A 12530-nucleotide genomic window follows, 5' to 3' on the forward strand; every position below is an offset into this window, starting at 1 on the left:
CAATTAGTATGTGCCCAACGAGCAGTAAATGAAAGCGTCGATACAGTATCGTGCGACATGATGCTGTATTCCAGACGTGAAGCTCTAGCGAATTTACTCTTAGTTATTTATACCCTTAATCATAAATTAGTGCTAAAAAGATAGTCGTCACTGATCATTGCCTGTTTATTTTTAAACTGGACTAGCAACATTTTTCTTGCTTCTGTTTGCAGGCTATTGATTTTAAGCTGTGTACAATCTTTCTAGTTAATAGTTAGTTGCGTTACAGTTAGGATCCATCAACTGCAGCCTGTTTGTTGTACTATTTGCTCACCAATGTGATTAGATTATCTTGCTAATTAACTTTAATGCAGTACTAGTCAAAACAATAGATACTACCAAGTGATCACTTATTTTAATATACCCGTACAGAAAGGGATGGATCGCGAGTCTTTACCAATATTTACGGTATCACCTAGTTAATGTAAATAACTATGGGTTATTGATAATAATTATTTCATTAACATCCGGTAATTATGTTCTCACAGGCTGTTCACTACACTTTAGTCAACTACCCCTTAATTAATTTTCTCTATATTGTAATTTTATCTCCCTACAGTGACAATCTAATCTAGCTACTGAAGGAGTTCTACGCCACGTCGAATTCACACTCGATGCGTAATTCTTTACAAAGTTCCTGTTAGAGTGGTACTGGACCTGAAATTGTAGATTAGAGGTGGTATTCTGCATTCTGTATGGACGAAGGAGAGGCTAGTCGTAGAAGCGAAGATGATTCTACCGATCGCGACAACCAGCCTCAAATAGATAAAGGAGAGTTTGATGATCAAAATGAAGTCGAGGAAAGCGGAGGCAAAGAATCTGAAAGGAAGTCACCTGCCAGTGAAGAATTAGAAGAAGGGGAGGTATGCAGTGACGAAGAAAAAGAAAATACGAAGCAAGACGTAAATATTAGTGAGGAAGAATCTTCATCCAAATTGGACCAAGGTGAAATTGATCCACCCGTTGCAAATAGTCAAGTTCGCGACAGCAATAATAGTGGTAATGGTTTTGGCATGGTAGAGAATAGATATCGCAACAATAGAAATGATGATTTAATGCGCAATTATGCTGCAGAAGATTGCGAAGCTCCTCATTCATATGACAGAGGTGGATGGAATAGAGACCAAGAGTTAAGGTATGATAGAGCTGCTCGTAAGCCTACCCCACCACCTGATAGATTAACTTCTGCATGGGAGCTCGGGATCAAGCAAGCGAGAGAGGCAAGAAAGAAAAGTGAAAAGAGAGGACAAACAAAAGATTCACAAATAGATAGCTACGAAAGTCGATATTATAAGGATGATTATACCAATACAGATGAAACTATTAGAAAAGAGAGAAGGGATGAAAATTACGATTATGATCGTCGCGATTCTAGAAGAGGAAACTTCAGGCGCGATTTCTCTCCATCGGATAAGGTATTCTATTAATATTTTTTTTTATGTACTTTTTGTGATCAATTATTTTATCATAACTGACTTTATTTTTAATTTCTTACAGAGAAACTACGGTGGTCATTCACCCTCAGATGATGGGTATATTAACTTGCTATTGTTTCTTAAAGCATTCAATTCGTACAAAGTCATAAATTTATTAGTAGTATCGACTAGACTTGGAAAGCTAATATTATGCCACAATATTATACTGTAGATCCGAAGTAGGCTATCAACGTTCTAATCGCCGACCTGATGATTGGACTGACCCATGGCGGAGATCGCCATTTAGAGCTAGACATTCATCGGGATCTCATTGGAATCGAAATGACAGATATGAAAGTAGACGACGATATTCCAGGTCGTATTCTCGTGATAGAAGTAGAACTCGTTCGAGATCTAGGGATAGGTATCCTCGATCACGTCACAGATCTCCATATTTTAGGTCTGTTTATTACTCCTCCTATATAGTCGTTGTAAAGTTATGAGAATTTCAATTAATCATGGCCTTGAAACCTGTATTTTACAGTCCGAGCCCGCACAGGAGTAGATCTCTTAGAAATCAGGGTCGTAGAGATTACGATGATGAAAGTTATCCAATTCATTACCGTAGAAGATATGATGAAAGAGAGCCTTTCGAGCATGGTGATAACTCTCATGGGTACGACATTACGTAGTTTATCGAGCAAATATAAAATAGAACAGTAACAAACATATTTGTTATAAGCTATAAATGTCATAGCATTAATGTCATAAAAAGTTTAGACAAGTTATGGGGTATTTAATAGTTCGATTAACTTAAAGTACGTACTTTTTTACAGGAGATATCGAACCCCCTCGCCAAATTACCGAAGTTCTATGAACGAAAGAAGATCAAGATCGACATCGAGAGGCCGTTACGTTAGTATCTCATATACATATATATGAATCACTAAAGTGCTACAGTATAGATGAACTTAACAGAAATCCTTTTATTATTCTATTTGCTAATTGAACAAGTTTTAACCGACTTTTATATCGATAAATTATTATCAGGAAAAAACCGGATCGGATAGACCTCATTCGGGATCTCGATCTCCGTCAAGATCTCCGCACTCTGGTAGATCGCGGAGGAGTACGAAATCTGGGCAGCAACCGAATTCTTCTAAGCGGAAAGAGCAACTATTACAAGAGTTGAAGGATGTTGAAGATGCAATTCGAAGAAAAAAGACTAAGGGCAGCATGCCCTTTAACGATAAGGAAATATAATTAAGATGGAAAGCTCGGAATTTCGCTTTCTTATAGCTCATCATATCCAATCATATTCAGGCAATGTCATCTTTACTGTTTTATGATTGTCGGTTGTCTTTAGAGTTCTCATTAAAGCCTAATTGTTAACGACATGATCCTAATTTTATAAAGACATTACCTTGTTGTGTACAGGTTTTGTAATATATAGTTACGATTGTAATGTCATCCACAGAATTATCATACGTAATGTATCTTTTAACGATATAAAAAATTGTAGTGTCACTATTATAATATATGTTGTACTGTACTTGATAGTATTGCGTATTTGCTCTTTACTGTAGATTGTATTGCAATAATCACAATATGACATTTATTCATGTAGCAGTATCATCCAATGCTGCTTTTAAGTTAAAAATAACAAGCAGGTCATTTTAAGTACTAGCAACACAGTTGGCATATTGTAATTATCTGCGCTACGCTAGTCATTGTCTTTGCTAAAATTATGCATTAAATTTCTTATCAATTATATATTTCTTTATGGTAATAATTTTTTGTGTCGCGTTAAAAGCTTAGTTATCACTGCTATAGCTTTACGTAGTATTTAGTGATGTACTGTACTGTATCTACAAAATGTTTACTTTTTTTCGTGAATATCCGATAAAAATGAGATTGACTACTGTATGTAGTACATGTACAGTGATCTGCAGGTTAGTATATATTTTCGATAGCCATCCTATACTGTGATGACGTTCAAGAACCATTTTAGTGAAGATTCAATTGATATACGCCTACTGCTATTTGCTAATGTTTACATTCGTTAAATCGAATCTGGTAAGAAGATATCAAAATTGTGTAGATATTTCGAGAATACTATACTGTAGTAAAACAATTAAACTAGTTATCTGAATATGTTTTCATAGGTTTATTTCCTTTCACAGCTTATAGTTGTGGCTGCTTGAAATTATTTTATTTTACTTTGTTAACTGAAATGTTTCACGACTCGAGGATCGTTTCATTTAGTTAAGTCGCTACTTATTTTAGATTACTTATTACTTATAGATACTCCCATAGCGCACATGTATATATCACAAATTTATATGCCGTTTACTTATCGATAAGTGCAATTTTTAGAGATTGCATTATCCGAGTCATAATCCTTACTGGTACTTTACAGACGAGTATGAGACAAACTTTATTATATACTTAAAACTGTCTTAACAAAATCAATCGGTCAACGTAGTCAATGACTAGAAAAATATCGGTAGTCATCGATTTAGCATAAGCAATCAGTAAGTTTTGCTATAACGTAGTTAAGATATCAGTTTTAAATAATTAGATGGGTTATTTATTATATTATATCTCTATCATTAATTTAGTACTCACATACATCAATGAATTAACAGCACGAGGCATAGCAGTGATATACGAACAGATTATTTCTAGTGAAGTTTTCTTTACGTATAATGTCTTTCTTTTAACGTAGGTATGAACGAAGGCAATTACGTGATTCGTCTTAAATAGCTTAGTGTAGTATACGAATTCATACACATACTCGTAAGTAACACTGTGAATGATGAAATCCTTTCTCTATCGTAGAATCAATTGCCAATACTTCATGCTTTATCGATACACCTATGTATTCGACAGTTAAAAGCCTACTCCTGAATTTCTAAATTTGCTGTATTACTTACGCATATCATGGCAGACTGTAGTACAGAATCAGAAAGTTCTAAAGGAGTATTTATAATAGTAGCAAAAATATCGTGCTATGATTACCTCTGTTCGAGGTTCAGTCACAAGTCGTATGATAAATCCAATATTAGGATATAATATATACATTTGCTTGTGTACATCTTTGTAATAGACTATGATAGTAATGATATCGTTTTATCAATTAGATATAATTTATGCACTCGCTAGTTCTGTAATGGCTTTAAGACTTAAAAATTTTATGTAAAAAAGTTTATTAATAATTATTAATTAGTGAAATAATCCCATGTTGTAGTTATTCCATGTGCGAAATTTTTAACCGTGCATAAGAAAACAAAAGCGTAACACTAAAAGTGATAGAAAGCGGAGCTCAGAGATGTGATAGATGCAAATTACAGTCACAATCGAATAACTGCAAGTATATATATATATACACAATTATACATATAAATATAAATATACACCAACAAGATCTATGATGATTTCATTAAGAAAGTGTGCAGATAGTTCCGTGAACTACGGAAAGAGATTTAAATCTTGCTGCAAGTGTGTCAAGATAATAAATTGTTAGAAAATAAAGAAATTAGACGTTTAAAGGCATAATGTCACTTGTATGTAACGTCGACTAAAGTGTTATCTAATTTTGTTAACGACGTTCAGCTTCTGTTCTAGGAATGAAATCGTTTGATCTTTCTCTTGCATTTGTGATTGTAATTGTTCGACAGCAGTGTATAATTCTTTGAAAGAACGCATAAGACTTGCAATTTCTGCATCTTTTTGTTCCATTTTTTTTTCCATTGTTGCAATGATCTATATTCATGATCAATACCATAAATTTATTAGTATCATAGTTGCTCATGTACAACATCGTCAGCTTAAGTTAGATTGTCTTTGTTAATGTGCTACTTTATGTCGGTAAACCTGGTCTGCAGATTTGTAATACTTTAATTTCAAGATTTCACTTGCACTAGGTCTTTTGGTAGAGTCTTTATTAGTCATTAACAATATCGTTTCGCTCTGGAAGATAAAGCATAAAAAAAATCATGTTCTTGATAATTAAATACATAAGTTATACTACGTGACGAATGATTAAAATAACAGTTAAAATGATCTATAACCTCTTCAGGCCATTCTTGTAAAAATTTGCTCGGCAAGATTCCATCTCGCATCTTACTTATTGTTGTCACTCTCTCCATATCAGTACCAAACACATGGAAAAGTTCGAAAAGTATTACGCCTAGGCTATAGATATCGGACTATAAGAGAAAATGAATAAATTAAATAATTATGACCGTAACACTTATTTCCGGAATACTAATATATTAAGGCTAATCAAAGAGTTACTGGTAATGCATTGATAAAGCCGTAGAGATCGTGATCGAAATAGAGCATACGAATATAACATATACGGTATGTGCTATGCATCGTTGAGAAGTCTTTGCAACACTTACTTTGCTATCATAACATGAGCCGCTTTTTTGTTCCGGAGAGGCATAAAGAGTAGTCCCGACTCCGGAAGTTAGATCAGGGTCGGAATTAATATCTACTGGTTATATAAAATACAAATGGTGATATCAAATGAGGACTATCTTTTTACAATCCTGTCAAAAGGTTGATATACCTATATTTATAATAATACAACATGTTACATCTTACAGTTTTTGTTAGTTGAAACGTTTTCTTCCTTATCAGATGTCAGTGTTGCAAGTCCAAAATCTCCAATCATTACTTGACCGTCAGCGTTGTTTACAAAGAAAATGTTATGGGGCTAGAATAAAATAGGAAATTGAATACTTCAGACGCTAGACGTATACTTACTGCCAATTGATTTAATAAGTATGAATGAATGCAAGTACAAGACAATCTACCTTGATATCACGATGAATTAAACCTTGAGAATGTATGTAATCGATGCCTTCCAATAATTGTTTAAAAATGCGAAAATTTTGTGCTGGATTGACACCGCAGTGACCTGAAGAACCATATGATAAATGGTAATTCGGTATAAATGATTCATATCAAAATTTCAAACAAATTAATGAAATGACAACTAACAATTATTTGTGACGTCAAAATTTCGCTCGACCAACCAATTTTTTAGTGTATTTTTACAAAGACGCATTTGAATATAAAGTACAACTTTATTTGATGGACCAATCTAAAAACGATCATAGAAAGAGTTATATTATTAAATAATAGAAAGTGCGATAATAAAGGTATGAAAATAATTAGTGATTTTTTAACTTACTCCAAAAGGAGACGAGGGACTTCTTGGAAATGGTATTCTAAAGTTACTTGGACTGCCACCTCTATATAACATTAATGCATCATTCATCGAAACGCTACGATGAAAGGACGAGCTTGTATCATTTATGGAACTTTTTGACAAAGATGATAATGAAATTTCGCTTGGATACATCTTAGATAATAAGAACTTCTTTGCAGATGAGGACATGTCTCGTCGACTAATGGACTTTAATTTTTGAATCAAGCGCTTTTTACGGTTTTTCGCTTCTAAACTGTGAGATGAAATATCTTGTAATCTTTGTGCTTTACTTGCATTTGATGTAGAGCTGGTAGTTTTACTGGTACTTTCATTTGCTCTATTTTCTGATATTTTAATTGACGACGATTTATCAATTATTTCAAATACGATGCCATCACTATCTTCACTATCGTTAGTATTTCTCTGTAAATCATTGCTATTAGCAAATCTGTCGTACAAATAAAAATATTTATAGAGCTTTAGTATTTGCAGATTGACTCCAAAGGCCATAAGCTGCATAAAAGAGAAATCAATATAGTGTATGTTTATGAGTGTGCTAATAATAACTGTATCATATCTAATGATTATTGTTAGTTTAATTTCGTACTTGTCATAAGTGGAATCATCAACGTTAGTTGATAGATGAGAAGTAACTTGTGAATTACTAGTACCGGAAACTTTGTAGTTAATAAAAACAAATTAGGTAGTTGCTTCAAGTTGTTACGAATTTATGGAAAAATATGTAGGTAAGATATACACTCCCAAAAGTTCAACATTAGGAAGCGTTAATAACAGAAATTGAATCAGCCTGCATGTACTAGTATAACGGTTAGAAAGGAAAAATTAAATTTTACCGGAATCAATTTCATCCATTGTTTCGCATTCTAGCCATGCACTATTGTATCGAACTATATTCGGATGTTCAAGGCGTGATAATACACGGACTTCTCGGAATACCTTAATAATTAAAAGACATGTATTTGATGAAAACTTGGTATACCGTAGTAATAATGCAAGTACAGTATATAATTTTATAGCCATACAAAGCATCTAACGATGTCAGACAGTATGAAAAATTTTAAAGTGATTACTTTTTATTAATAAAAGATAGAAGCCTAAGTCATGGATATACAACTATTACAAATGATAAACATTTTAGATCTTTTAAATAGTTACATAGAAACATATATTAATAAAACTTTAAAAGATTTTTATGAGGAATACCTTTTCAACTTCTTCTAGTTTTACATGTATCTTTTTGATTGCATACGAATTACGATCAACTTTGTGAACAGCCTAATATTACAGGTAACATGGTTAGGAAGTGAAAATTTTTCTGACAAATGATCGTATCCGGAGAAACGTATTAATTGCATATTAGGAAAGTTACTTTGAATACACGTCCGAAGCCGCCACCACCAAGAAATCCAAGTTCTTCAAATTCTCGATGGTAATGCGACGATATAGTAAATGTTTCTGAACCGCTAGAGAATAGCAATTCCAATTGAAAGGGAATATTTCCATTAGCTCCTAATATTGACTGATTTACTGACATAATAGAAAGGCCCTATAATAAATAGCATTTTTGGAGTTAGTTGTTACAGTCACGTCTCTATTTTAGTACTCTGTTTATTCATGCCTACAGTTAACTCACATTACGTTCTAAGACCGCTTTAATAACTTGTAGAAAGTCAGAACCTAAGGAACTTCTAATTCTTGAAAACTCCTCAGCTGCGGCTATAGCTAGCGTCTATTAAGTTGTACGCAGGCTTTAGTTGCATTTATTAAGATTTATTATTATTTACTTAATTCCGTACGTATAAGTGTTTCTTAAAGTAAACTGTGCAAAATGACGTTGATGTTATAGCAAGAACAGAATAGGTAATAATTATTACATAGTTGAATTTAGTAGTAATATTCAGGCCGAGATAATACAATGCAGAGATAATAAGCTTTAAATATTCTTTTGCAAATTTTTTCTTATTAGGGTAAAGAATAAAGAAGCTATTGGTGTGTTAAGGCTATTTATCAATATTAGTCGATAGCGATTATACCTTGTGTTTGAGATGAGATTGGATAATGTCTGACGGGTAGTTATCCAGGGCAGTAAATATATACATACAATATATGAATATAGCATACAAAGAAATAAGATAAGTTTGATATAAGGCACTACAGTAGGTATAATAAATATATCTAATATCTTTTAAACGTATTATTCGATTTTAAATTGCTAGACGTGATAGGTGTTAAACACTAACAATATATAAGTATGTAATACACTGCAGTAAGTAGGATATGTTAAATATCTTTGAGATGTATTCTTGAATTTTAAATTGTATAACGTAACAAGTGTTGAATATGGACAATACATGAGTACGTTAACAAAATCGATCAGGTAGAGTAATACTGTATAGATAAAGTTTGCTTATTCTATCTTCCTATAACTAACAACATGTAACGCACGTTTCAACTTACCTCTTATAATCTTCTTGATCTGCTGTTCGTCAGCACCGCATAATTTGAGATATTGTTCTGCCATAGTGATCAGCATAATACCTGTATCGATATTACTCATTGACTCGGAGTCGAAAGTTTTAGCTAACAAATCATATATCGTCGAAGAACCAGCATTTGCAAAACCAGTTCTAGCAAATTCAATGTGATCGATACTGTAATCGACAATATTTTCTGATGGATCAAAAGCATGTGTTTGTTTGCTTTCATACTGGTGCATGCTGCTGACAGCCTGGACATTATTCGAGAGTAGATCGCTATCTGTAATAGAAATAGAACAAAAATGATTACTGTGTAACAGAATCAACATACTTGTACAGAGTAGAATATTTGTATATTCTATATAGTTTCTATATATCCGATGTTATGACATCAAATACTAATTAGTTATTGTAATGAGATATAGAAGCGCCCATATAGTAAATAATAACGGCCTGGAGCTTGTGTGGTAGCATTGCAATTGAATATCTCAAGAATCGCCAGTTGATGATATGATAAAATAACTTTGATATTCAATAGATGGTTGCTTCGTCTCACGATCTTATTTACAATTAAACGATAATAATATAATATGTAGTACTCGTAGAATGTACGGGTCGTTAACAGGTTAGATATAGCGGTCCAGTTTAACGTGCCTATTTTTATATTTTACGTCAACTGAGACATGTTTAGGCATTGAAAGGAGTTTATACAGAAAAGGGATGCGAATTGATGAATGGTATCCTAAAATGTTCTATGTCATGGCTATCCGTAGTATTTCTGATTAATGAATGATTATTTTATTAAAAGGTGGAGGAGAGCCTTTTAAAAGTAGACAATACATGACATAGTTGTAGGATACAATTGATGTTATCTGTGTGGATAATAACACAACAGAACAAATAGTAAGTCAGCAGAACAAGCGGTAGTACAGTAATTCTTGTTAGCATCAATCTGCTTATTATCCTTACGTAGTGTATAATGTATTTGATATTAAGGGAATCAGATATAATTTACTTTCTGAATGGACGCAACTCCTAACACAATCCATTACATTAAGCAATCTCTACTAGTAATGCCAATAATTATTCAACGTCCCATAGTGTGCGGCACGCCAATTATACGCATATATAAAGACATTCAGGCTATTACTTAATCTACTCCATTGATATACTCGTATAATTTGATTCTGGGAATTATTTTAAAATGATCGCGATGGTTGAAGAGTTCTTCAAGGCGTTGCATCTCTGTAAGCATATTGTAATTTATTGTACACTTGTCAATAGTTCAGAAATAGTAGATGGAGTTTTAAGAGATTAAGAAATAACTTTAAACGTATATTAATATCAACAAGAGAATAATCAGTTGCAATCAGGGATTAAGGAGACAAGAGATAGAATAGATTAGATTAAATTAAAAATGTTGATATCTTGATTTTGAACAAGATTGAATTTGACGTCAGATCCGTCTGTCTGTTCTTGTCAATTGCTCTTATACTGTAAATAGACCAAGGTGTCCATCAAGTCGTCAGTAAATCACTATCGTATGATGGGATCGATCCTACAAGTGTGGCGATGGAAGCAATCCAAAATGCTATTTAATTACTCGAATTCGACCTATAGTAGACTCATGGTATCAAATTTAGGGAAGTCTAATGTGGTATTTTTATTTATTCTATGTCAGTTATTGGTTCAAGTATGTATGAATGTGGTTTACGTAGAACACTACAGTATAGTACAGGATAATATGACTAGTATAATCAATATTGTTAATATTGTTATGATCTTTACCATCGAATTCAGTATGAGGTCCGGGCGATTCAAGGCCGTCTTCGGAAATATCGCTAAGCTGATCGGTTTCATTCATGTCGACATTCTTGTAACGTTAACTTGATAGATAATGCACTTGATCCACGACGGGTAAAGGGATAAAGATAATTGTAAGTTATTTATTTATTTTAGGGTGTTGGTTGGCTTGATGCAAGATTGCATTTTAATTAGAAGCTTGTCGCCTGATAGAAAATTGCTTCAATATTGTAGTAATGTTGATGTCGATTGGCTAAAGTAGCTACAATAGCCGATTGCTACTCATCTTGAATCAATCTCAACTCTCCAATACGACAATAACTCTTTTGGTATGGAAAGAACTGTAGAAGAAGGAGAATTTGACCAATATTAATGGCAGGCCTAACCCATGAGCACCAGCACCATCATGTTGTTTACAATCTGTGCGATTGACTACGCCCGCTCAGTATTCACTCCACTACAACGTCGTGATCGTTGTCTAGATCAAGTGACTGCAACAGACGATCGATCGCTAGCCTATCGTAGTATTGTCATTGGTGATATGTTTAAGACACTAGACAATCGGCAGACGGGTCATACTTTTGAATTGAATCGCTTGGCTTGGTACCGCCTGCGGCTGCGTGTGGCTGTATCGTACCATACTGAACGTCGGATGCACGACAGATACGTAGTCACAACTGATTGGTTGCAGAGTTGAAAGAACTTTCTAGAAGACTGCTCGCGTACCAATGCGGTACTCCCCTACTCCGCTAGTATGGTATGGTTGTCATCGGTGATATGTTCAAGACACTAGACAATCGGCGGAAGGGTCATACGCTTTTGAATTGGATCGCTTGGCTTGGTACCGTCTGCGTCTGCGTCTGGCTGTATGGAACCGTACTGAACGTCGGATGCACGACAGATACTGTACGTAGTCACAACTAATTGGTTGCAGAGTCGAAAGAACTTTCTAGAAGACTACAACATAAGCGTTCGCGTACCAATACTCTACTAGTATGGTATGGTACTACAAAGCAGAACAACTATTGTCTGCATCATTCCACAATCAAATCATCAAGCTCGGAGCTCAAATTCAGCTCGTGAGCAGAAATGATCGCTCTAAAACGCTTATACAAGCTACCGAGATGGCATTTTGCTCTTGCTGTAAAGCATACGCACATTAACTAGTTTTGCAGAGTTTGGACCAGTGTACTGTACACTGTATGGTCGGTTCAATCAACATACTGTACTGTACAGTACAGTACAGTACAGTACAAGTCCAGCTGTAAATAGACTGTGACTGGTACTGTCATACAGTACAAACTACTATCTTACAGTACTGTACACTCTACTACAAAGCAGAACGACTATTGTCTGCGTCATTCCACAATCAAATCATCAAGTTCAGATCGTGAGCGCCTAAATCGCTTATGCAAGCTACCGAGATGGCATTTTGCTCTTGCTGTAAAGCATACGTACTGTATATTAACTAGTTTTGCAGAGTTTGGATTAGACCAGTCAGTGATCGCTTCAATCAGCATAAAGTACTGTACTGTATGTACTGTACAGTGTACA

The 12530-nt window shown here is 34.1% G+C and overlaps 2 protein-coding genes across 2 annotated transcripts; one reads left to right on the forward strand and one right to left on the reverse strand.

Annotated features, from left to right (window-relative positions):
- Positions 1 to 734: 734 nt before the first annotated feature.
- TRIADDRAFT_55606 (uncharacterized protein) lies at positions 735 to 2717 on the forward strand (the record flags this gene model as incomplete). The annotated part of the gene is made up of 6 exons (XM_002111476.1): positions 735 to 1454; positions 1537 to 1571; positions 1687 to 1914; positions 2083 to 2130; positions 2291 to 2369; positions 2505 to 2717. 6 exons carry the CDS (start codon positions 735 to 737, stop codon positions 2715 to 2717), a joined length of 1323 nt encoding a protein of 440 aa, XP_002111512.1.
- Positions 2718 to 5042: 2325 nt separating this feature from the next.
- On the reverse strand, positions 5043 to 11037 carry TRIADDRAFT_55607 (uncharacterized protein; the record flags this gene model as incomplete). Its single annotated transcript, XM_002111968.1, has 15 exons — positions 5043 to 5219; positions 5331 to 5426; positions 5528 to 5665; positions 5861 to 5955; positions 6066 to 6177; positions 6278 to 6381; positions 6465 to 6567; positions 6658 to 7123; positions 7283 to 7352; positions 7530 to 7632; positions 7900 to 7971; positions 8066 to 8242; positions 8330 to 8418; positions 9154 to 9453; positions 10962 to 11037. 15 exons carry the CDS (start codon positions 11035 to 11037, stop codon positions 5043 to 5045), a joined length of 2178 nt encoding a protein of 725 aa, XP_002112004.1.
- Positions 11038 to 12530: the final 1493 nt, after the last annotated feature.

The sequence above is a fragment of the Trichoplax adhaerens genome, genomic scaffold (assembly GCF_000150275.1).
Source record: "Trichoplax adhaerens TRIADscaffold_4 genomic scaffold, whole genome shotgun sequence".
In the NCBI taxonomy this organism is placed as follows: Eukaryota; Metazoa; Placozoa; class Uniplacotomia; order Trichoplacea; family Trichoplacidae; genus Trichoplax; species Trichoplax adhaerens.